The 26,170-nt window shown below is 56.0% G+C and overlaps 1 protein-coding gene across 3 annotated transcripts in view; it reads right to left on the bottom strand.

Annotated features, from left to right (window-relative positions):
* Positions 1–18,446: 18,446 nt before the first annotated feature.
* SLCO4A1 (solute carrier organic anion transporter family member 4A1) overlaps positions 18,447–26,170 on the bottom strand; it is a 29,856-nt gene continuing 22,132 nt past the window's right edge. For 2 of the 3 annotated variants that reach the window (XM_001087895.5, XM_077952147.1), the window contains exons 6-12: positions 25,442–25,596; positions 24,051–24,246; positions 22,750–22,915; positions 22,477–22,649; positions 22,124–22,188; positions 21,608–21,756; positions 18,447–18,959 (exon numbers count right to left, since the gene is read on the bottom strand). In XM_001087895.5, coding sequence (XP_001087895.3) covers positions 18,816–18,959; positions 21,608–21,756; positions 22,124–22,188; positions 22,477–22,649; positions 22,750–22,915; positions 24,051–24,246; positions 25,442–25,596 — 1,048 coding nt within the window. In that variant the 3' untranslated portion in view covers positions 18,447–18,815. Of the gene's footprint in view, positions 18,960–21,607; positions 21,757–22,123; positions 22,189–22,216; positions 22,650–22,749; positions 22,916–24,050; positions 24,247–25,441; positions 25,597–26,170 lie in introns of those variants that run through there. The other variant, XM_077952148.1, reaches the window with a different exon arrangement.

Raw genomic sequence — 26,170 nt, 5'->3', positions numbered from 1 at the left:
TGAGGGTGGGGACGCGGGTTTCCCGCATCTGCTCCACCCCTTCCCTGATTATTCCTGCAGGTCGGGGTTCCCTCAGGCCCACCCCCTTCCTTGGCCCCAAACACTCCTGGGTGCCCCTTCCCATAAGTGGAGTGGGGTGAGGAAGGGGTGGATCCCCCTGCCAGGAACACAAGGAATTAGGCAGCTCGGCAGGATCCCCAGGGCTCTGCCTCAGCCTCCGTGAGTTCTCAAGGCATGGGGGTCACCTTCCAGAGTGTTTGGGGGGTCTGAGATGACCAGGGAGTCTTTGGAAAGGGGCGGTCCCCAGGAGGGGCCCAATGCGGAGTGGAGATGGCTGCTCAGGTGAGTGCTGTGCTGGGCACCCGCCTCGCTGGGCCCTGCTGGGGCTGGGGTCCACTCTGCCACATCCCCCATAGGGACCTGCTGCTCATCCAGCCTGGGAGGCCATGGGCCAGTGCCTGAGGAGGCTGAGCATCTGTCTGTCCGTTCAGGCAGGGGGTATCCTCAGTGTCTAGGGTGACGTCTGCGAGCCCTGGCTTCTGCACGAGCGCCAGTGTGATGGAGGAAGGACTGAGGGAGACAGGGAGCCACTCTGCCCAGGGACAGGCCTGCGAGGCACAGGGCACAGTCAGCCACATGCAGGCCGGGGGAAAATGGGCTGAGGGTTTGGAGATGAGGGCCTGGCTTGATTCCTTAGAGACCGTTCATTATGGGAAAGAGTGGGGCGCCTCCGGCCACCTGCTGGCTCCAAGACTAACCACAAGAGGAAATGTCAGAGGAAATTAACTTTGCTCGAGCTTTCGTGATGAGTCTGATTTTCCAGCTTCTAGAAAGATGTGCTTCCATGCTGAAGTGTGTACTCATTTGGTTTATTTGGAAGAATTAAAGGGCTTCTTGGAAAATGTTAATATCTCCTTCCCACCAGCCTGGCCACCCCAGCTTCCCCCAGGCCCTGGAAGTTACGTCTCCCTGTGTTTGGTGCTTCTGACATTGCAGAGGGAGTCCTTCCTCCTGGCAGCTCTGCCTTCCAGCCCCGAAAGCCGTTGCTGGACACAACCCAAGTCAGGGGACTGGGTTTGCTGGAGTGGGTGGCAGGGTCGTGCATCCCCCACCCCGGCCATCTGCTGGCTCTGGAGCCCTGCTCTCACCCAGTGGGTGTCTCCTGGGCCCTGCGTCCATTCCATTTTGCCTTCAAAAGCCTGAGCTGCTGCTCTTACTCACCCAAGAGAGCCTCCAGTGTCCAACAAGAGCCCAAAACCCCCAGAAAATATAGGCAGAGTTGTATTTGCTGTGTGCTCACAGACTGAGCTTTTGCTTAAGAACTTGGTGGGGCTAGGGGTGAGTGGGGTCGGGGCGAGTGGGGTCGGGGCGAGCGAGGGGGCGAGTGGGGTCAGGAGCGAGCGGGGTCAGGGGTGAGCAGGGTCAGGGATGAGCAGGGTCATTGGTGAACAGGTGGGGGTTGCACAGGGCTGAGGGTACATGGGCTGGGGGCGTACAGGCTGGGGGCGCATGGGTAAGCCCTAGCACTGAGTGGTGTAGGGGGCAGCCACCCTCCCAAAGGGGCCTAGTGGGGAGCCGCAGGCAGAACCTGGGTGAGGTGTCCTCGTAGGGACCCCAGGGATCCTCTTTGCCCTCTGGGATGGGCTATCTCTGCTGCTCAGTGGACGTCCAGCTTCTGGGGCTTGCAAATGTGGTCGCGTGTGACTCAGCCCCTTCTGTGTATGTGTGCACATGTGTGTGTATGTGTGTGTATGTGTGTGTATGTGTGTGTATGTGTGTATGTGTGCACATGTGTGTGTATGTGTGTGTATGTGTGCACGTGTGTGTATGTGTGCACATGTGTGTGTATGTGTGCGTATGTGTGTGCACATGTGTGTGTATGTGTGTGTATGTGTGTGTGTGTGTGTATGTGTGTGTATGTGTGCGTATGTGTGCGTATGTGTGTGTATGTGTGTGTGTATGTGTGTGTATGTGTGTGTAGGTCTCTTATGCTGCTGAGTGCCTGGAAGGTAGTGAAGCTGGTGGTGCTGGGACCGAGTGGGTGGGAGTAGGTAAAGCCTGGGGGTGGCTGCAGCGCTGCACTAGTGCCTGGTAGGGCATGGCCGGGAGGTGAGCGGGGATCCCCTGGGAGTACCTTTTCCTGCACTCCCACATGCTCTGGGATACCCCTGAGGCTAGGAAGGCAGGTTGGGCCGTGGCTGCCCTGGAGGCTGTGCTATGCTGGCAGCAGAGCGGCCAGGCGGACAACATGGGTCCCGCGGCCCCAGCAGAGGCACAGGGAAGCCGGCGTCATCCTTCCGTGTCCAGGAGCAGCCCCCCACAGCCCGTGCACCCCGAGGTGTGGCTTAGGCCCAGCCCTGCCCTTGGGGTGCAGAGTCTGGCTGGAGAGGCCCGCCCAGAGCGGGGGATGGCAGGGGCCTCCTAAGGGACCTCCCCCTCTCTGGCTCAGAGGCTCTGCGCCCCACGCGCTGCCTCCTGGCTTGGCCCCTCCCGGGCTCATAGTGTGGGTGCTAAGTGCTCCTCAGATGGTTGGTGGAAGGGCATGTCTCTGCAACCGGCCCAGATGACACACCTGCCCTGCCCTGGACGCCACCGTGCAGTTTCTTCTGCCTCCTTTGCCTGCTGCCTCCTCCCTAGGCCTCAGCTCAGTTGGCTCTTCCTCCACACGCCCTTGGCCTTCAGTGTAGATGCCCCAGGGTGGCCACTGTGTCTCCCGTGGCTGTGTGGCCTTTGGTCAACTTCATGGACCTTTGAAACAATGTGAGGCCTGGATTAGGAAGCTGCTGCCACTTGCCTTCAGAGGCCCCAGCCCCTGTTTGTGGGTGCCTTCCCATTGCTCCTGTTTGGGGGCACCCTTCCCATCTGCCTGCAATGGGCATCCTGTCCAGCCACCCCTTCTCTGTGGCGCTGGGCGCTCTGATACTCTCTTCCTCTTTCTGCACTGTCCAAACTTGCCCTTGGTAAAATAGCTGATACACTAATTCAGACTAAAGGGCCAACGACGGCTAAGGCTTAGTGTACTCTCCTTTTCTTTTCACCTTATAATAAAATATTTTTAAAACAAAGAAAACAAAACCAAGATCTGACTCTGGAATGGTATTCAGCTGGCAGGGAAGGTGTCTGGGGTCAGAGGGCCCTCGGGGACTCAGAAACAGCAGCAGGGTCTGCTCTTTAGGCAGCTGCCGGCCCCGCCCCTCTTCCCCCCTCCTGGCACCGGGATCTTCTCACTCAGGCCCCGGCCCTCGGTGGAGCGGAGCTGCCTTCATCCTGAAGCTTTAGGACATGACGCTCAAGTCACAACTGTGACATCAGAAGAGCTGCGAGCTCCAGGCCTCTCTGCAGTCGACTGTTGTCCTCGGTAAACAGGGAAGTGCCTGTCACTTCTCAGCTGGGGGGAGGAAAGCTCGTTTCCACCGGTGCTTGGAGATAATGTCCCCGTGAACAGCTGTTTAGACACCACCTGCCATCTGGTAGCAGGAGCTCCGCACCGGGGCGGGAGCTATAGAGACACTGCCCATTACTCTGAGTCGTCTCCATGGGCGGCTGCATTCCCCAGGTACAGAGATTGCCCTGCCCAGACGGGCAGTGGCCGCGATAACCTGGAATGGAGGCAGGGGCTCTCGGAGTCCAGAAGCCCCCAGCCCCCAGCCCCCGGAGGGCACCTGCCCCTCACCATCTTCCTAATTCAGTGGCTCTCACCATGGTACCTTCTGTCATCAGAGATGGGAGTGGCCAGGGAGGACCTGCTCAGCCGTGGAACCACACGGAGGCGGTGGGGGCGCCCGGCTACCCGTTTACCAGCCCTGTGTCTACAGTTCGGAGGAGGACAGAAGGCTTCCTGGAGGAAGAAGCCGGGAAGCAGCTCTGCAGTCCCCACACCCCTTGCAAGGGCAGAATTTTTAGGAGGGCAGAACCCTTTATTTCCTTAGAACAGGCACATCCGCACACTTATTACAAGATCTGAATTCCAACGTGAGCGTGCCCTGCTGGGTTTCCCAGGTAGAGAATCTACCTCCTCTACTTCCGCTGTTTCGTCCAGCTCTTTCGTGCCCTGGGCATCGGAAGCAAATGCGTTCTCTCCCAGGAGAACAAAGCCGGTTCACCCTCTAGAGAAAGCCTGCTCTGGAAGACATTGTCAGAAAGCTGAGACTCCACATCCATCACGGCCTTGGTGAAAATCCAATTAGAGGAAACTACGTGTAAGGCTCAGATGGGGTTTACAGCCTTCTAAATTCATTCTCTTCTTCCTTAAGAAAAAAACAAACAAAGCAAGAAGACAGCCCATTTGGTCAGGCCACGGCAGACAGAATGGAAGGGAGCAGATAGTTGCCCCATGAGCCCAGCCTTGGGCACTGGCCAGCTGGGGAAGGTGTGGGGGGGCAGCCAGGGCAGCCAGGAAGCAGCCCTCCATCCGCACCGCCTCCCTCCTCCCAGCCTGCACACCCTGCTGCCACCCTCCCCTGCCCACCCGCTTCACTGCACCCAAGGCCTGCTCGTGCCTCCCCACCGCCTCCCTCCTCCCTGCCTCCACACCCTGCTGCCACCCTCCCCTGCCCACCCACTTCACTGCACCCAAGGCCTGCCCATGCCTCCCCACCGTGCCCCTCCTTGGCCTCTGAGTCCCCTGCTCTGACCATGTGTATTTTATGACCCTGGTTGGTCACACGTGCCCCAACCTCCATGCACTCCATGCACTGTGGCCTCACCCCAGATCCTTGACCCCTGCTAATCCGCCCCCTTCCTGGTCTCTTAAAGCTGCCTGTGCATGCTTTGGCCAGGCCTTTCTGGGGAAAGTAGAGGGTAAACAGTGCTGTCGTTCTTGCGGCTCTCGTTGCCCTGCTGGTGCGGTCAGTCGGGTTGTTGCTGCAGACTGAACTCACCACAGCCATGCTGAGAAGCGGAGCACAGGCTAATGAGGTCCTAATGAGCGACTTCCAGATGTGGGGATTGCTGGGGCGGGGGCCGCCCTGATGAGTTATGGGGACGCTGATCACCCTGGTGGGAATGAGCTCGTCCAGGGCAGTGGGGCGGGGGTTTCCTTGCACACTCAGGAAATTTGAGGGAGGGCGTGGGGGGATGAATGAGCAGGTGACGGTGGCCTAAACTGAAACGACAGCCCAGTCCCCAGGATGCCAGGGAAAGACCCTCCCTAGGGACTAAACTCTGGTGCCAGGGTGGCCAGCCCTGTGCTGACAAGCAGGCTCCCCTGTGATTGTGGTGGGAGCACCGGACAAATCTAACCCCAGTGGATAGACGTTCTGGGGAGACCAGAGGCTCCCAGAAGAGGCAGCGTAGCCTGGTGGGGATCTGGTGGGGATCTGGTGGGGATCTGGTGGGGATCTGGTGGGGATCGGCTGACGAGTTCTGAGGCCATCAGAACATCTTCACGGGCTAATCAGCTCCTTGTGCCTCCGTTTCCTCGCCTGTCAGGCAAAGGTGCTGATGGTTTTAGTGATTTAACAAACACCTGTACTGCACTTCCTGTAATCTAGGCCCCCAGCTCATCACCCCAGTGAAACTAAGACTGGTATCAGCCCCATTTCAGAGGGAGAAATTGAGGCACAGAAAGGTTAAGTAGAACACCCGGGACCCCTGGGGCTGCTGCATGTCCCTGGACCTCCCACTGCTGTGGGGGGATGAGTGTATGTGGGAAGCACGTGGTCACGTGAGATCTTTGCATGAGCATGTGCGGGAAGCGTGTGGTCACATGAGGTCTTTGCGTGAGCGTGTGTGGGAAGTGCGTGGTCACCTGAGGTCTTTGCGTGAGCATGTGTGGGAAGCACATGGTCACAGGAGGTCTTTGCGTGAGCGTCTGTGGGAAGCGTGTGGTCACGTGAGATCTTTGCGTGATCGTGTGCGGGAAGTGCGTGGTCACCTGAGGTCTTTGCGTGAGTGTGTGCGGGAAGCGCGTGGTCACCTGAGGTCTTTGCGTGAGCGTGTGGGAAGTGCGTGGTCACGTGATCTTGCATCTGGTGCAGCAGTGCATCACTTACTGATGGAGAGAGTTTTGAGAAAGTCGGTGTTTGGTTGTGAACACTGCAGAGTGCACTCACACAAACCCAGACAGTGCCACCCATGACACCCCGAGGCCACGTGGTGCTGCCCGTTGCTCCAAGGCTGCAAACCCGCACAGTGTGTTGCTGTGCTGAATATGAGAGGCAACTGTAACGCAACGGTAAGCATTTGTGTCTCTAAACACACCTGAACCTAGAAAAGGTACAGCAAAACTAGGTCTCATATCGTACGGGACCCTGTGGCATTACAGGTTCATCGCTAGCCTGAACATTATCCCATGGTACGTGACTGTATTCTCTCAGTCCTCACTGTCACCATCAACCTCAACATCAACTATTCCTGCAGCTTTGTCCCACCAAGCGCCCATGGAGATGCCCCTGGAGCAGGTGCCCCCACCAAGATCGATGGAAAAGCCTGTCCTCGCCACCTCCAGGCATGGCCAGCAGCGAGCGGCTGGCTCTCCAGGAGAAGTGCTGGGTCTGAGCTCCGTCAGCGGCCGTTCCTCGGAGCCCGAGGTCCAAGCCCAACACGACTTGGTATAAATGATCAAGTTATGAATTAAACACAAGAGAAATGTAATTACCACAGGAGCCAGCTGAGAATAAAATGGATTACGCATATCACAGTCATTAAACGGTGATCACATGAGGGCCTTTCTAATGTGCTGCTAATTAAAATCAATCTAAGCACAAATTATGGTTCTGAGTAATCGCTCCCTATGGTTCATCCTTCGTGTTCCCCAAGGAGCTGACACTGAGAGGAAGCACCGGGGCGCCCTCACAGCCTGCACAGCTTCAGGGTCCACAGCCTCAAGCCTGCAGCTCGCACAGAAAGAGACCACCGTGTGGCCCTGGACTGGTGAAGATGCTGGCCATCCTCATGCTGTGGCCAGCTGTGTCCCCAGAGCTCTGCACAGGTGCAGCGGTTAACCCTCGCCATGCCCTATGATGGGGGTCCCTGTATGGGCCCCATTTACAGATGGGGACACTAAGTTGGGGGGTGACATGATCCACACAAGTTCAGATGACTTGTAAGTGGCAGAGCCAGGATTTGACCCCAACTTCAGGATGGGCTAGGAGCCACCATTCACCGGGACACAGCATGACAACTGTGTGTGCGTGTGTGTGTGCACGCCTGTGTGTGTGTATGCACCTGTGTGTGCGTGTGTGCGCTTGTGAGTGTGCACGTGTGTGCCTGTGTGTGCATGCACGTGCGTGCATGTGCGTGCATGTGTGTGTGCATGTGTGCACGTATGTGTGTGCTTGGGGGTATGCATGTGTGTCTGTGAGGTCACATGCACACACATGCTGCTATCTGATGGGATGATGCCTGGACTTTGGCAGGTGCCCCAGATTTCTGAAGACTCATGTAATGTCCCACCATCCCCCTGAGTGGAGAGACTCTCACCAAATTGGAAGTGAGAAATTGTGGGAAGGGTGGGCCTGTCCCAGCAGAGGTCACCACACTCATCTGTCCCCTCAGTGGTCACCATGCTCATCTGTCCCGGCAGAGGTCACCATGCTCACGGAACCCAGGGACCCCCATCTCAGTCCTGTAAAGTCTTTGGATCCAGGGCCACAGGCCCACCTACATTCCATCCATGTCCATGCGTGACCCTTCTGCTCTGGGCTCCCACCTATGTGGCCAACATGGTGGCATCCCTAGGGAGCCCTCGAGGAACACAGCCCTCCCAGCATACAAGCAACACCTGTGGCCAGCCAGGGTTGTCACTGTGGAGAGTGCCATTGGGGGAGGGCCGGACGTGAGGCCCACCATGGCCAGCTGTTTCCACTCGCCACGTATCTTGCCAGTCCACACAGATTCCCTTGTAAGTTTTGATTGCTGGAGAGATGTCTGCCTCTTTGGCTGGCGACATGACTTGGCTCTGTTTCCCCACCCAAATCGCATGTTGAATTGTGATCCCCAGTGCTGGAGGTGGGGCCTGGTGGGAGGTGACTGGGTCATGGGGGTTTCTAATGGTTTAGCACCATCCCCGAGTGCTGTCTTGTGAGAGTTCTCACGAGATCTGGTAGTTGGAAAGTGTGTAGTGCCTCCCTCTTTGTTCTCTCTCTCTCTCCTGCTGCCATGTAAAGATGGGCCTGCATCCCCTTCCCCTTCCGCCAAGATTGTAAGTTTCCTGAGACCTCCCCAGAAGCAGGGCCCTGTACAGCCCGCAGAACTGTGAGCCGATTAAACCTCTTTTCTTTACAAACTACCCAGTCTCAGGTATGTCTTTGTGGCAGTGTGAGAAGGGGCAAGTGCGGCTGGCCTCCAATGGAAGCATGATTCACAGATTACTCCTTCTCCGTGCTCCCTGAGGGTGCAGGGAGGGAGGGACAGTGGGCAGGGCAGCCAACCCCTCTCTGTCAGCTGGTCATTGGATGGTGTTAGCCCTGCCTCCTGGGTCCCGCCCACAACAAACACTTATTGAGCACCAACTGTATGCCAGTTGAATAAAACAAAGATATCAGCCTGTGGGGAACTGTGTCCTAGCAACGCTACAGACACTGAATTACATCGCCAGCTAGAAGGAAACGGAGATTTCGGAAAACAGAAAAGAAGGGTGCTAGCGGGGGGTCAAGAGCACCAGAGAGGGGGAGTGGGCTGCAAGATGCAGTTCTATAGGATGATCAGGGCCTCCTTGTCACAGACCAGGAGGAGGCAGAGGAAGGAGCCCTGGGGATGTCGGGGAAGAGGGGGCTGCATGCCAAGGCCCAGGGCAGGGGTGGCCAGGCCTGTTGGGGGAGCCACGAGGCTAGAGGGAACAGGCAGGAGGAGGCAGGTGGATCACGCCGGGCAGGGCGGCCAGTGGCCACCAAAACCAGGGGACAGATGGGACCTGCCTGAGTTTGAAGGGTCTCTCTGGCTGTGGGTTTTCTGTCCAGAGTCAGGGTGGTGGGAATATGGATCCTCATTCCCCTCCGAAATCCACCGGCTCCTCCTCCCGCAGCCACTCTTAGTCCCTCCTGCATGCCGTGGTCCACCAAGGGGTCCTCAGCTGCACCCCTCCGTGGTTTCCACACTCATCTGTCCCCTCGTGGTCACCACGCTCCTCTGTCCCCTCCGTGGTCACCACACTCACCTGTCCCCTCCGTGGTCTCCACACTCACCTGTCCCCTCTGTGGTCTCCACCTCCGTGGTCTCCACGCTCGCCTGTCCCCTCCGTGGTCTCCACGCTCGCCTGTCCCCTCCGTGGTCACCACGCTCGCCTGTCCCCTCCATGGTCTCCACGCTCCTCTGTCCCCTCCGTGGTCACCACGCTCGCCTGTCCCCTCCGTGGTCTCCACCTCCGTGGTCTCCATGCTCCTCTGTCCCCTCTGTGGTCTCCACGCTTGCCTGTCCCCTCCGTGGTCTCCACCTCTGTGGTCTCCACTCTCACCTGTCCCCTCCATGGTCACCACGCTCATCTGTCCCCTCCGTGGTCTCCATGCTCATCTGTCCCCTCTGTGGTCACCACGCTCGCCTGTCCCAGCAGTGGTCTCCCCTTTGGAGGGGTCCTCACAGGGGACAATGCTGCTGTACCCTGGCCCCAGGGGTCCCCCTCAGGACACAGCCCACGTGCCCTCAGTGGTCACTGCCTGGATGGAGCACCTCATTGGCTCTTTCCCTTCCCTGCCTGCCTTCCCCACCCCCACCTGTGCTCACCAGGATCAGCCCCCAGATAATCCATTTGCAGCCAAATCCTTGTTGCAGAGCCTGCTTCTGGGGGATGCAGCCGAGACAGTGGCATTCTGGAATCTATTGCTGTGTAAGAAACCAGCCCACACCTGGAGCGATGGTCAGCACTGACCGTGCTCCTGGATCTGCAGTTTGGCCAGAGCTTGGCGAGGAGGGCTTGTTCTGCTCTGCAGTGTCGCCAGGGCCTCTGCTGAGGGCAGAGGGTTCATTTCTAACTTGCTGTTGAGAGCCAGGGGGAAGCTGTGTCACTTCAGACAAGCAAGTCGGGAAAGACAGTGTCACGCCTGCTGATCTGAGGGGAGGGGACACGGACCTCCCCGTCTTGATGAGGGAGGGGCAAGGTGCTGGGAGGGCGCTCGGAATGGGAAATACAGCATGGGCATTTGGGGAAAGTGCCATCTGCCATCATCTGCTCTGTGGCCCTGGAAACTCATAATTCTCCCTCATGCGAAATAAACTCACCTTCTGCCCTGGCTGCCCTATGGTCTCTTTCCACGGTTACATCAAACTCGGACTCAAGCCCGGGGTCTTGTCCCGCAATCCAAGTCCAGGTATGGACACGGTGCTGCAGGCGTGCGGCTCCCAGGTGCACCCCCCTCTCCATCTGAAGAGCTGTGAACTGAAGAGTTATCTGCCCCTGACAAGCTAACACCAGTAGTGGGACAGACACAGACCACACTGTCGGCTCTCCTTTCAGAGAGCAGGGAGGGGAGAGGCACACAGCAGTCTCCTGGGCATGTGGTCCTGAAATTTGGGTGAGTGAAATTACTGGGCCGGGCTGAGGGCTCAGTCCTAGCTCAGGGGATGGCTCTCCAGGGCCGCCCTGCCATCTGAGCCCTCAGTTCCATCCTCTGGGTCAACCTTCCTTTTCCATAAAATTAGTTCATCCTTGTAGCTGAAAAGTTTTTGCAAACTGCCAAAACTCACCCAAGAAGAAACAGATAAAGTGAATAGTCCTGTATTTATTTAAAAAATGGATTTTTTTTTCAATGAAATCTTCTGAAAAAGAAATCTCCAGGTCTAGATGTCTTCATTAGTGAATTCTAAGTAACATCAATTTATTCAATCTCTTCTAACAAATATACAAATGGATGAGGGGCTGCAACTACCACACAGCCTGGTGATTTTACCCAGAGAGATAAGCTCATGTTCACACAAAGCCTGCACGTGGATATTCGAGCACAGCCAATACAGGAAACTGCACAGGAGATAAAAACAGCATACAGATTAATACACACGCACGCAAGTGTGTACACATGGCTTAATACATACACATGAGTGTGTACACACGGCTTAATACACACACACGAGTGTGTACAAATGGCTTAATACACACACACACACGGTTGTGTACACATGGCTTAATAAACACACACACAAGTGGCACACATGGCTTAATATACACGTACACGAGTGAGTAGAAGCAGAACCACAGAATTGGAATAAGGTTGATAGGCTGGCTGTTTGTGATATCAAAGTACAGTTTTGTAGAATCTTACCATGGGGGAGACTGGGCAAAGTGTAAAAGGGATCTCTTTGTATTGTTTATTTCTTACAGCTGCATAGAAGTCTAACATTACTTCAACTTAAAGAAAAGAAAGCCAGGAAGGGTGGCTCATGCCTATAATCCCTGCACTTTGGGAGGCCAAGGAAGGTGGATCAGATGAGCCCAGGAGTTACAGACCAGCCTGGGCAACAAAATTTACACAAATCATCTGGGTGTGGTGGTTTGTGCCTATAGTCCCAGCTACTCAGGATGCTGAAGTGGGAGGATCAGCTGAGCCTTGAGCCCGGGGAGGGTGAGCCTACAGTGAGGCGTGTTCATGCCACTGTACTCCAGCCCAGGTGACAGAGTGAGACCCTGTCTGGAAAAACACAAAGAGGATGAAACATTTCCCAAGTGATTTTATGAAGCCAGCATTACCCATATACCAGAACCAGATAAAGACAGTACAAGAAAATAAAACTAGACACCAATATCTTTCATGAATATAGACACAAAAATCCTTAACACAACACCAGAAATTGAATCCAGCAATATTTAAAAGCATAGCCCATGATTAAGTGTGGTTTACCCCGGAGTGGGGGCAGGCCTAACATTCCGAAAGTGACCAGCGCAATCTGCCACATCAGCACTGAAGAAGATCTACTGCAGGGTTGTGTCAACAGACTCAGAAACGGCCATCGAAGCTCAACACCCATTTACGGTTTAAAAAAAAAAACTGTCAGCAAACTAGAAATAGAAGGGGAACCTCTTTAACTGATAAAGGGCTTCTATTAAAAAAAATACATGCAGCTAACATCACACTTCACACTGAGTGGTGGACTGTTTTCTCCTAAGGCGAGGAACACGTAAAGGATGCCTTCTCTCACCACTCCTATTTGACATTGTACTGGAGGTTCCAGCCAGTGCAATAAGGCAAGAAAAAGAAATGAAAGGAATATAGATTGGAGAGGAAGAAATAAAAACTCTCCCTCTTCACAGATGACATGGCTGTTTATGTAGAAATCCCACGGCATCTGCCCAAAAGTGGGCCTAGCAGGTTTCATGACACAGAGTCAGCACGCGGGACTCAACTGCAATCTCTCTACGCCAGCAGAGGGTGCTGGGAAATGAAATTGCAAATACAGCAGCAGTTTCTATGAACGTTCAACTCAGTCATTATGAAAACATGGTGGTTCCTATGGATGTTCCTCGGGTTCACCCCATCAGCCCAAATCTCGATCTACAAATCTTGTCAAGACAAGTCCTCCTCTCCTGGGGGCTTCCTGGGGGTTGCCCTGGAACACTTCCCTGAAGATTCTTAGAAACTCCGTGTTTCGTGTAGAGCGTCTTTAAGGTATACCCTCAAGATCCACGGCAGACCTTTCCTTTATTTGAGAGAGTCTATGAATAATTGCCTGAAATTTTTCTGCTGTTTTAACAGAGGAGTTTAGGGCCACACCCTTCACTCCCTCCTTAGACCCTCTGCTGCTGCTGTCGTCTGAGCCTGACATCCTTTCATTAATTTAAGGATCCTTTGCCACCTGGAGAATCTTGGAATGAAAAACAGTGTTTTTGATTTTATTTTTTAAGCCACTGTGCAGTAAAACTGGATTGTAAGAAGTGATTCTATAAACCAGGCCTGGTGGCTCACACCTGTAATCCCAGCACTTTGGGAGGCCGAGGCAGGAGGACTGCTTGAACTCAGGAGTTCAAAACCAGCCCGGGCAACATAGCAAGACACCATATCTACAAAAAATATAAAAATTACCTGGGTGTGGTGGTGAATGCCTGTAGTCCCAGCTACCTGGGAGGCTGAGGTGGGAAGATCACTTGAGACCAGGAGATCAAGGCTTCAGTGAGCCATGATTGTACCACTGCACTCCAACCTGAGTGGCTGAGTGAGAACCTGTATCAAAAAAAAAAAAAAAAAAAAAAAGGAAAAAAAAAGGAATTTGACACATGTATGTGTCAAATTTTGGACCCATGCCCACCGTCAGGACACAGATCGCTTCATGACCCAGAGCACCTCCGCCATGCTACTTTCTTGTTTGCCTGAGATGGAGTCTTGCTCTGTTGCCCAGGCTGGAGTGCAGTGGTGTGATCTCGGCTCGCTGCAGCCTCTGCTTCCCAGGTTCAAGTGATTCTCCTGCCTCAGCCTCTGGAGTAGCTGGGATTATAGGCAGGCACCACCAAGCCCTGCTAATTTTTGCATTTTTAGTAGAGATGGGATTTCATCATGTTGGCCAGGCTGGTCTCGAACTCCTGATCTCAAGTGATCTGCCTGCCTCGGCCTCCCAAAGTGCTGGCATTATGGGTGTGAGCCTCCCTGCCCAGCCCCAGGCTACTTTCAAAAGCCACACTTTCCTTTCCACCCCAGCCCCTGGCAGCAGCTGGTCTCCTCTCCATCCCTGCAGCTTTGCCTTTTGGAAGCTGTCGTGTAAATGAAACCATACACTACTAGCCTCTTGGGTCTGGTTCTTTTGCTCAGCATGGTGCCTCCCAGGTTCGTCCCTGTCGCATATTAACAGTGCCTCCCTTCACGGCTGAGTCCAGTGCGTGGCTGTGTGACGATCCTTTCAAGCCCCAGAGGACATTTGGGTGGTTTCCAATTTTGTTGATGATTGTGAAAATTTGCTTGAACCCGGGAGTAAGAGGCTGCAGCGAGCTGAGATTGCACCACTGCACTCCAGCCTGGGCGACAGAGCAAGACCCAGTCTCAAAAAAAAAAAAAAAAAAAAAAAGAATTGCGCTATAAAAAACATTGTGTATAAGATGTTGTGTGAACATAATTTCTCTAGGAGTGGAATTTCTGTGTTATAAGAAGGTGCGGGTCTAACTTTATAGTAAACCGTAGAGCTGGGTTCTTGAGCAGCCGTATTGTTCTCCACATCCACCAGCGACGGGTGAGCGTTCCAGCTACCCGAGCCTTCATCAGCACTTGGCACTGTCAACAGCTTTCTTTTAAATTCTGTTAAGTCCTGGCTTCTTTAATTTTATCTAAATTTTGCTTGAAAACTAAGGTTAAGAAACGAGGCCGGGCGCGGTGGCTCAAGCCTGTAATCCCAGCACTTTGGGAGGCCGAGACGGGCGGATCACGAGGTCGGGAGTTCGAGACCATCCTGGCTAACACGGTGAAACCCCGTCTCTACTAAAAAATACAAAAAACTAGCCGGGCGAGGTGGCGGGCGCCTGTAGTCCCAGCTACTCGGGAGGCTGAGGCAGGAGAATGGCGTGAACCCGGGAGGCGGAGCTTGCAGTGAGCTGAGATCCGGCCACTGCGCTCTAGCCTGGGCGACACAGCGAGACTCCGTCTCAAAAAAAAAAAAAAAAAAAAAAGAAAAGAAACAAAACCCTCTCTTCTCCTCCTTATGCACAGCCTGCTGGTGTTCCCGCCTGGAGTCGCTACTCGCCGGGGCATCTGCACATTCTCTGCCTCTGTGTCCCCGCAGGCCTAGCGCTGCATAACCTACTGTTCCTGTCCTCTGAGGCTTTCCCTTCCTCCAGCTTCCGTCAACCCTTGCCTCACTTTCCTTCAAGCCTTTACTGACAGCAGAGGCCCTCAGGCTTAACACAGCATCATTACTTCTTTCCTTTCCAAATCTGCAGGTGTGGCTAGTGGGAAGGGCTGATTCCCTCCCCTACAAGGGGAGTGGGCACAGAGAGCCCAGCTGGGGACTGGAGCACCCAAGACGGCACCCCCATCACGGCGAACTCGGCCTGAGAGCTGGTGCACAGAGCCAGGGCTCCCATGGTCTGGGCTTCCTCACAGCGTGGCACTGGGTTCCCACGGCGAGCGTGCCCAGAAGGCACTGACAGTAGAAGCTGTGTCACCTCTGCCACGAGGCAGTCCCAGTCGCCTGCCAGGGTCAAAGAGAGGGTGCACAGACCCCACCTCCAGCAGAGGGAATGGGACGTATTGTGGCTGTTGTTGGAAAATATCATCTGCCTCAGTGGGGTTGGAGTGTAGGTCTCTACGCCCCCTTCTTGCTTCCCGTCATCCTAAGGAAGTGAGCGGGGAGGGAGTTGGGGTGCCTCTGAACATGGGGCCCACACATGCTCTCCTGGCAGAGCTGCGGTTATGGAACAGACACCAGAAGGTTATGGAATAGACACAGATACACCAACATATCTCCAGGGTCTACAGGAGTGAAAGCACAGGGCAGGCAGTCAGCGACGAATGCATGGATGGATGGATTTAATAATAGCTTTACGGAGATATAAGTCACATCCCCAAATATTCACCTTTTAAAGCGTACAATTTGGTGTTTTAAGCTGTTCACAGAGTTGTGCAACCATCAACATTATCTAACTCCGGAACATTTCATCACTGCACCAAGATGCCCTGCACCCATGACAGTCGCTCCCACCTCGCCTTCCCCCAGCCCCTGGAATCACTAGTCCATTTTCTGTCTCTACAGATGGGTCCATTCCAGGCATTTCTTATAAAAGAATCACAAAACACGTCTGATTGACGGCCAAGCGAGACCCACCGTGTGGTCAGCCCATGTTGATTTACCTACTCATCAGCCAGGTGACATTCAGGCTGGTTCACTTTTGGACTATTAGGAGCAATGTTGCCGTGAACCCTTGTATGCTTGTCTTTATGTGGACACATGCTTTCATTTCTCTTGGGTAGATACCTAGGTAATGGAATTGCTGGGTCTTCTGCTAATTCCATGGTTAACTTTTTGATGAACCGCCAAACTGTTTTCCAAAGTAGCTGTGCCATTTTTCCATTTTCCATTCCCACCCACAGTGTGTGAGGATTCCAAGTTCTCCACGACTTGTCGTTTTCTGGTTTCATTTGTTTGTTTGCTTTTTGTTTTTGATGCAGTCAGCACTGTGGCTTTGGTTTGCACTTTCCTGGGTGTCTGGGAAAATCTTGAGCATCTTCTCCTGGGCTCGTTGTCTTTTGTGATGAAATAAAATTCAAATCCTTTGCCCATTTTTAAATTGGATCATCCTTTAATTGCTGGGTTGTAGGAATTCTTCTTACATTCTGGATTCAATTCTTCTGATTATTTTGCGAAAGTCTTATGCTGCCACCCAGGCTAGAGTGCAGTGGCACAATCAGAGGATGATCTGGCCCCACACACGTGCGTGTGCGTGACTCTAGTTCCCCAACTCTGCCTAAAGGGCACTTTCCCGACAGCTCTTGCAGGGGGTGTGGCTAAGTTTGGGAGCGTCCATCACAACCGCCATACGATACAGAAGGAGTCAGCTCTTGATGCATGGAGGAGGAAAGTGAATGACAGCAGGGACCCGTGGGCATGACCCGCTTAGGCATAAAGTGGATAAAGGCTTTCTAAAACACAGCCGACGCCCTGCCCATTACCAGGGCCGGGACTGTTTCCATTTTCTCCCTGGGCCTTTTGGCTTGTTCCTGCCTCAGGACCCTGGCACTTGTTTTTGTTTGTTTTTTACCTAAAATGTTCATCCCCTCCTGAGGTCTCAGCACATCACCTCTGAGAAGCCTTCCCTGACTGCCCTAATGGCGCCCCCGGCCTCCCTGTAGGGAACCCTGTATCCACCCCTTTCCATCAGTTCTGGAGAAGAGGACCTCGTGTTGGCCTGGTGCCACTGTCTCTCCAGCACCTGGAATGGAGCCTGGCAGAGGTGCTCGGCAAACCCCTCCTGTCGGCAAACACTGCACGAAGATGTGCAAGGTGCCTGGATGGTGCCTCTGTGGCTCCTGGGCCTGCCCCGTGACCCTACCTGTCACTTGGGCTGAGTCCCCCTTGGGGTTCCAGGAGCCCACGCTGCCACTCAGCACGTGGCCAGGGTTGCCCCTGCCTGATCTGAAGACTGTGAAGACAAGAGTCGGTGGGCCAGCACCCTCATGCCTCTGGGGCTCCACTTCCTTTCTGTGAGGTCAACCAGGTGACCGAGGGAAGGGGAGGCCCTGGAGTGGGGTGGGGTCCTCACTACAGAAGGAATCCAAGAGCAGACGCGTGGGAATCTCCAACCACACTGCAGCCTCTGGGGTGGGTCTTGGCACAGTGCTGAGTGAACACTCCAATCCCAAAGGTCCCACACTGGACGACTCCTGCAGGTAGCATTCTCGAGGCAGCCACGTTGCAGATGGGGACTGGCTCAGTGCGCACAGGGGCAGGGATGCCTGGGAGGGTGGTGGGCATGGCATGAGGGGTTCCAGGTTCCAGGGAGCAGCTCTGCAGCCTGATCACCTGCACGCGTAGTAAACGGCAAAGCACTAGACACACCTGCCCACGCGGCTCACGGTGCGACCCTCATTGTGGTCACACAAGATGCAGCCACTGGGGAGGGGTGTGTGGCTGGGTGCCCCGGGAATGCCCCGCACAGGCCTCCTAGGGCTGCCTCTTTGTCCTGTGCACACCCTGAGTGCCCAGCCCCGGTCACCTGTCCGACACCCCTCCTGTTGTTCCCAGCACCTCTGGAGACCTGACCTGGGTCACTCGAGGCCCAGCCCTTGCTGAAGGGCCAAAGCCTGGATCAGCAGAGGGTAGAGAGGAGCTTCCCACCAGAGCAGAAACCCGCCCTCACATCCGACACTTCTGACGTCAGTCCTGCCCGGCCTGGTCACCGCATGGTCAGATCTGGACGTTCAGAGAAGGGTAACAGACTCCCCCAATCTTACAGGATGCGAGGGGTCAATGGCCTTCCCAGTACCCTGGCCTCGTGCTCGCTGTTTTCACCGCCACCATCCCAGGGCCCCTCCATCCCATGGGGCAGCTCAAACTGCCTTTTCCTTGGTGCCCAAACCTCCCAGCCTTCTCCTGACCTCAGAGCATCACCCGGGGACACTGACCAGGATGAGGGCCTGTATCTCCCCTCATTCCCATGGGGCTCTCCCACTGGGGTCTGTGCCACCAGCAGCCCCCAGAGCCGCTCCACAGGCCTTGGAACCACGCAGCTGCCACCCGTGACCCACCACCCTCCTGGGATGAGGCATGGCTGTCCGAGGGCCTTGCAAACGAGAGGGCCTGTGCTGGCTCCCGTGCACCCATGCACGCGTGCATACACATACACATACACACACACACACACATTTCAGTGTTAACAGCAGCTGCCGGCCACTTCTGTCCTCAGTCCCAATGTGCAAAGACAGAGCTCAGGTCATTCACGGAAGTGTCAGGGGCGGGGACCCAGGCTTGAAGCCTGAGGCTGAACTGGAGGCGGGAGCCGGTCTCCGTTGGAGCACACAGTCCCAAAGACCATACCAAGGATGGCAAGACCACCAAACTCTGCAAACTCATAGAAATAAAGCACACGGTATGGGGACACAGGCTTAAATACAAAATATATTTAGATATGCACAGCTTTCACTGAGGACACACAAGCCTTCCTTGGGTTGCAGGCCCGCACCCTCCCAGTGGGATTCAGCCCCTCAGAGCTTGCCCTCACGCATACCACACACGATCAGGTATAAAATACATTCTATAAATATCTTCTGATGCAAAATATGTGTCCATAAATATATATTTGTGCAAGTTCCTCCCACCCACTGAAGGGCTGTACAGCTCGGGACAGGAGTTCACAGCTGACTTTAAACCACAGGTTAACTAGAAGTTTCCATGTGATTGCATCACCCAAGGGCACCGTTCTGTCATCAGGAAATGCTGAGTGCTTGCTGTGGCCGGGTGGGCGTGGGCGGTGGTCAGATGCTGCTCTGGAGCTGGCTATCTGTGGCACTGCCAGGGGCCGAGGACTGGCTGGGCAGACAAGCTTCCAGGCCATCTGAAGACTCCGACAGGGGCTTGTATAAACAGCAGGCTGTGGCAAAGAAGAGGACGCCCAGCACCTGGGGAGAGAGGAGCCCACTGGACCTTGCTGGAAGCCCTGCCAGACCTCTGGACGCTGGTGGCCTGCCCCTGCCCTAGCCTGCAGCGCCCTCGCCAGGCCACAGAAACCCATCCTGCTCTGACAGCGTCTCCCCGGTATAACCGGTTTGTAGCGTAGACACCAACACTGTTAAAGAGGGAATGAAGCACACCCTTTGAAAACAGGGGCACAGGACTGGGGGGGCTTGTCATGGGTTGGATGTTGCCAGACACCTGTGAATGGGAACTTTCTTGGAAACAGGGCCTTTGCAAATGTAATTAAGGATTTGAGATGTCATCCTGGATCTAAGGTGGGTCCTAAATCCAATGACTGGTGTCCTCACGAGAGAAAGGAGAGGAAGACGAGGCAGGGACAGAGAGAAAGACCAACGCAGCTGCAGACAGAGCCAGAGCGCGGAAGGAGCCAGCCCTGCCCCCACCTTGATTCAGACTTCTGGCGTCAGACCTGTGAGTGAGTCTGGCTCTGCTATGCTAGGCCACCCCATTTGCGGTCGTTTGTCGTCGCGGCCACAGAAACCTCACACAGAGCCAGTTGCTGGTTGCCGGTCGCCACCACAGCCCGGATTCAAGCCCGGGTGCCGCCATCATGGGCAGTTCTTAACCTTCAGGGTCTTGGTTTGTCAACGAGGGGCCGCACCGACTTTGCAGGGCGAGAGGACGATGTGGCAGGAATCCCGCGTGGGCCCCAAAGGCGGTACGGTCCAAGCGCAGATGCTGCCGCAGTGCCCACGCACAGTACATGTGCCCACTACGGTTTCCACGCTGGGCGTGGGCCAGGAACACCCACTGTGCCTCCTGGAGCGTCAGCCTGGCTGATGGCCCCGAGCCTGCATTCAGGGAGTGCGGCTGTTCTGACTCGGTGCGGGACAAAGTGGAACGTGAGGGTGTTCATAAGGAGACACTGTGCTCCCCCCGCTAAAATTAACACGGACGCAGGCGCTGCTGAGGCCAACTCTGACCCCCTGGACACGGCTCCCCCTGGCTGTGCTGAGCCCGGGGGATGGTTACGTGTGGAGGGCTCTCAGCCTGCTGCTCCCGGACAAGGGATGCATCCAACAGACACACCCTGGGAACGTACAGCAGCCCCGTCATCGCAGACACTGAGACCCCTGTGGACGCGTGAGTCGAGGGTGGTCCTCAGCCCAGCCAAGGAACCACACATTCTCATGAAGGAAGCGCCTCCGGCTTCCCGCTGGCAGAGCCGAACGGCAGCGTCAGTGGTCCGGTGCTTTGGGGCCACGGCTAGGTAAATAAGGGTGGCTGGAACACGGCACTGCGATACGGTGATGGGGGATGTGGTAACCACACCGGCTAAGTGATTATCAGGTGGTGGTGTGGACAGCCTGGACGCGATGGACAAAGGTTATGTCTTATGAAGTCATTTGGTCAATTTCCTGATGCACACATGCCTTTGGGCCTCCCCAAACATCGCCACTCCCTGAGCAGAGACACGCCTGACAGACAGTCATCCGTTATTTGATGCCAAAGTGAAAGGCGTATCACACAGGGCTTGGGCCTTAGGATCCAGTATCCCCAAAGCTCCCTGCAGAATAATTGCTGACCTTGCCTTCTTCCAAAGTTGGACAAAGGGAGAATGCGAGTCCTGGGCAGGACAGATCAAGATTTCACCAGACTGTGCAGAATGGCACATGCTTTAAAAGTTATGAACTGTTTGCTTCTGGAATTTCCTATTTAATATATTCAGACTGTGGTTGACCTCGGGTAACTGAAACCGTGGAAAGTGAAACCTCAGATGAGGGGGAAACCAAGGTATATTTCTCTTTAAATTAACCCACTCTGCTTCTCTCCAGGGCCACGCAAGGCCCTGCTCAGACTCACCTATTTTCTGTTAATCCCAGGGGAGGTGAACCAGCTGGGCTCCTTCCCTTTCTCTAACCTCCCTCCCGGAAAGCCTGAGGCCAGGGGTTCCTGCAGGATCAACTTTCTTGGGTCTGTCACCCAAGGAAGAGCGTGAAGATCCTCTGAACAGCTGGCCCTGGGACCGCATTCTATTTAGAAGGTTTTGTGCTTTATCCTCTAACGGGGGCAAATTCCAAACACAAATACTGCGCTTCCTCCCAGGTAGCATATGCCAGAAGTCACAACAGAAAGTTTGTTAGCTTGAAAAATGAGGGCCAGGCTAAGAGATCCAATGGAATTCAAGGTGCACTGAGCATGGAGAGGCTACAACCTACCCGCTGGTCCCCCAGACCAAGGCCCGGAGCGGACCAGCTAATCCAGCCGCTCTAATGAAAGGAGCTGCTTATTTCTGCAAAGCTTTTGGTTAACAGGCACCCCAGGCACACGCAAGACCACACTGCGGAGGGGCAGCCCCGGGAGGCGGGAGAGGGAGCAGCACCTGCGCCTGGGCTTTGCAGGAGCTGCTGGGGACCTGGACAGTGAACCCCAGGGGGAGGCCCTGCGGTCGGCCTGCCTCCCTCCACAACCAGCTCATGAGGAGTCGGGGAAGGGCCCCTTCTAGAAACTGGCTGTGAGGACATCTGTGATGTACTGGGCTGTGGTCCAAGCTGCGGAAAGATGACGGAGTATCTGGAGCCCCCAGCCACCCTCAGAGCAGACCCTCCGTCCCTCCCCTGGGCCTGCTCACCTTGTACAGGAGCCCCATGATGAGGATGTAGTGGCTCATGGCCGAGTTCTGGTACACCAAGCAGGAGCCCTGCTGGCCACACTGGTCCTGCCACAGCAGACAGGCCTTGTCGATCACCCAGCCGAAGGCGATGGGCCCCGGGATGCCCCCTGTGGAGAGAAGCCCACTCAGCACCCACATTCCCGGTGGGCAGGGGGCAAGGCAGGGGGCGGGCAGCCCAGAGGCCTGGAATACTGGCCGTTGGAGTTCTCAGCGGGTGCAAAGGGGCTTAAATGTTCCTTTCTTTGGAGATTCAGCATTGGGGCTGGGAGTTTCCCATGGTCTCCCAGGGAAAGCCTTTGGGCAAATAAATGACGATGGGCCCCTCTAGTGGACAGTTAGGGAATGGAACCCTTCCCAGGCAGGCACAGCCTCCTGCTGGGAAGCACATCCACTTGGTGGTTAGACACTTGCCCATGCCCTTGTGCAGTGAGCACACTGCACAACTGACCATGGCTTCCTCACACTGCACAGTACCTAGTATTCTAACTACAATCCACTGGATTCCCAGGGCAAAGGATCTCTGAGGGTCACAGACACATCTGCAATAGAAAACCGCAGCGTCAGCACCACAGAAGTGGGGTTGCATGCCAAGTCACCCCCCAGGCCAGCGGCCTCCTGGCCCCGCCCCCAGCCACATCGTCACCTCCCCAAGCGAGAAGCCCCTCATCAGAGGTCAGAGACAGTGGGGTCTGTCCCGCCACCAGTGACAGGCCCGCTTAGCAGGGGCCTGGGTGTTTCCCGGAGCGCTCCCGTCTCAGGATCCGCAGAGCTCTGCTCGGGGTGCTGCAAGGAAAGCGTTGGACAAGCGCACACCCGGCCCCGCTTACCGTAGAGTTGCCGTTAGTGCAGGAATGCTGCTGAGGAATGTAAAGAAAATTACAACGAATATGAAAACCAGAAGGAGGGGCTTTCTCTGACAAGTTGAAGTGCATTTCCCTGCAGTGGCATGGCCAAAACCAGAGGAAACATTCTGAGGGATACAGCTACAGTCTCGGTACACCTGGGAAGCCCAACAATAGCGCCGATTACAAGGGGAAGGCACGGGGGCCCCTTCCCAGGGTCCAGGGGAGGACGGGGCAGTAGGCAGCGGCCTCACTCACCTTCTGGCCATCCACATTCATCTCAGTGGCTGCAGGGCACCCCGCATGGCACAGCGAGAAGTACATGAGGCCGTCTGAGCCACACACAGGGCTGTAGTGCTCCGGCTGGCAGCCGCAGGCAGTGTTGCAGGGTGCCGTTAGGTTCAGGTGGCCTTCGGGCAGGAAGCTGCAGAAGGCGGACAAGCGGGTGGTGGGGCCCAGGCCAGAGCCATGCTGGAGCCCGGCAGGCACAGGGTCAGCCTTGAGGCTCATCCCCATGCAGCCTGCATTTTGGGTCTACAAACTTGCCAAGCTTGCACCACCCCCAGCACGCTGGGCACTCACGCTAGGCACTGCCTTCTGGTGATAAAATGGTTTTTCCTTCTCACGCAAGGAAGGTACCTCTGTGCCCCCCAGCACCGTCTGCCTGACACACAGCCCCTTTCCCTAGTTCATTTGTTTCTGGACAGGCAACACATTCACGCGGATCAAATGCAAACATTAAGAGCAAGCGAGCGCCAGGTACACAAAGGCGGCCTCGCAGCCCCAGCCCCACCCCAGTCCTCGGTTCTCCAGCCACAGGCTGGCCGTGTGTTTGCAGGAGTCATCTGCACGTACACGCTCCCCGCCGGTCACAAACGTCTGCACTTCTCCCTTGAATCAGAGCACACCATGCCCATTGTCCAACTCCTTCCTTTTCCCCCTTCACGGTGTGTCTTGGCAGTGGCCCAGGATGAGCTTCCTCCATTCCTTTGCGGGCAGGGCCTCTATCGTGAGGACAGCATAGTAACTCCGTCCACCCTGATGACTCTTAGGTTGTTTCCGATAATGCCACAACGACCACTTTGTGCTTCTCGGTCTTGCACGGCGTCTGTAGGTGCACTCCCGGGGCCCGCAGGGCAGCGCCGAGGTGCAGGCTACCTGCATGTATTTTGGATATTCCCTAATTGCCACCTGACCAGCAGGTCCCCCTCCCACTTCCAGCACACGGCAACGCTGGGAGCGCATCCTGGGACACTACATCACTGACAGAGACCAGCCTTGAGGACCCCGAACACTGGGGCTGCTGTTCCATTTGACAGAGCAGAGGGCTGAGGCCCAGAGACACATATGACTGCCCAGGGGCACAGCCGGGACCTGAGCGCAGATGCTTCTGACGGCTGGCATGGCACACTTTCACGTGGATGCTGCCCTTGCTGCTGTCCTGCGACGTAGCCCTTTCCAAAAACCACCTCCCCCAAGTGCTGCACCCTTCCTCCTCCAACCAGGGACCACAGGTGCTCAGGGCCCCGACTCAAATCCAGGTGCCACCTGGCCCTCACCTCCTGCTGTAGCTGGCTGTGACGCCCGCCATGGGCACACCAGGGCAGTGGAGGGAGAAGACGAGGATGCCCAGCAGGCTGATGACGGTGCAGAACAGGCAGAACTTGATGACCGCGGAGCCCCGGAGCCTGAGCTTGTTCACAAAGAAGCCACCCAGGAAGGTGCCGCCACCGCCTGCTGGCACCACCAGGTACCCTGGGGAGAGGGAGGGACTCAGCCAGGGACTCAGGCAGGAGATGGTGGTGGGAGAGGGTGGCACATCAGCCGGGTCCACTTTACAGGTGGAGAAACTGAGGCACAGAGGTATCAATTCCTGCCTGCATGGCAGCACTTGACCCCACACCTGAGCGCTCAGCTGCTGCTGGAGTCCCAGGAGGGACCTCTGTCCAGGGTCCGCAGCGAGGACGCCTCAGAGGCCGAAAGACGCAGGGCATGGGCAGGGCTGCGGGAAGAGGAGAGTCCAGAATGCTCCAAGGTCAGCAGCCCATATCCCAGCGGAAAGCCAATGACTCCTCCAGTGCCCGCCCAGGGCAGCTACACCCCCTCCTGCCGCAGGGGCCTCTGCCGAGTCCCCACAGGCTGTGACACGGACATTTGTCGAAGCCTGAGTGGCCACCATCAGTACAAAATTAGGATTAGCTGACACCCCTCTTCCGGGCCAAGTGGGGAGGGGAAAGGACAGGAGGGGACAGGTTTGGGGGGACTGGTGGGGAGGTTCTCCAAGGGGCAGTACAGCTGACCTCTGGGGGTCTGCTGAGTGTGGGAGTGTGGGCTTGTGAGGTCAGCCTGGAGGGGCCAGGCCTGGAGGGGCCTGTGGGGAAGGGAGGGGAGCCCTCATCTGACACCCTCTTCTTATCTAGATGATAGGCCCTGGAAGTGCAGAGCATGGTAGATTGGCCGCGGTGGCCCACGTGCCATGGCCCAGGGTACCTGTGAATGCTGGCAGGAGGAGCAGCTGAGGAGGGGTCCCCACTTTCTGCAGACCAGCCCAGCCTAAGAAGGCCAGCCTGCCCCTGGTACCGAGAAACCCCCAGCTGCACTGTCCCAGGAGGTCCTGAGGCACCAGCACCCGCTCACAGAACCACCAGGTCCAAACCCTTCCTGCACCAACTCACAGAGGCCAAGGCCGGTTGGCGAGTGGATGGAGCCTACCCCGGACCCTAGAAAGCATGTCCCACAAAGAGGGTGGGACCTCCATCCCCCAGGCCTGTGGACAGGGTCGCTCAGCCCCCGTGGTGCTCTCCACACCTGCTCTGGCTGGTAGGGGGAGGGCGGCACTCGCTGCCAGGTACCCTGTCCGGGTCTTCCTAGAAGATGTCCTCAAGGATTCTTTGCTTCTCTGAGAACTGACACAAAAGCAGAGGACCCCCAAGATCCAGAGTTTTCTCACCAAACAAGGTGGCAGCTTCCGAGGCACTCAGGCTGAACTGGGACTCCAAGAACTTGGGGCTAAACGTGGACATGCCGGTGATGAGTGTGGCCTCAGTGGCTCCAGCCAGGCACAGCAGGATGAACGTGGGGTTCTTCAGGAGGAGCCAGATGGAGCTGGGCAGAGGTGAGGGTGTGGAGAAGAGACCGAGGGTCAGAGTGGGCCAGACCCAGGGTGCGAGGAGCCTGCTGTTCCTGAGGCTGTCACCTCCCCGCTCTGAGCACAAAGGGCCCCAATTTTGACAGGCAGTAGAGTGGGGTACAGGCAGGTGGGGGATACCCATATTTATTCCAGAGAAACCCAGAGGGTGTCAGGCTGAGCCTGTGGCCCACTTGTCTAGAAAGCTGCAGCCCCTGATTAGGGAAAAACCTTATCAGTGCCTTGGCCAGAGCTTCAGCTCAGGTGGGCAGACCCCCCAAGTAACCCAGGACCCTGTTCTATCACGGGCCAGCAGCAGGGCCTGAAAAAGGGAACTGCCTGGGGGAGGCAGAAGCCAAGTCCAGGACTGGATAGGCCCCGGAATAGGGAACGGAGTCACCAAGAGGTGCAGCCAGTCCTTAACCACCAGCCCCCGGGAGAAGTGGGATTGGAATCCTCCATCCAAGGAGCCCCTGGGTGGACCCAGCTGGCTTGGTTTGCACTTGGGGGCCACCGAGTCCTCAACCAGGGCGATTCCTTGGTGCATGCACC

This window comes from Macaca mulatta, chromosome 10, assembly GCF_049350105.2.
Source record: "Macaca mulatta isolate MMU2019108-1 chromosome 10, T2T-MMU8v2.0, whole genome shotgun sequence".
In the NCBI taxonomy this organism is placed as follows: Eukaryota; Metazoa; Chordata; class Mammalia; order Primates; family Cercopithecidae; genus Macaca; species Macaca mulatta.
Note: the sequence above shows the minus strand (reverse complement) of the source record. Positions and strands in the feature narration are given on the sequence as shown.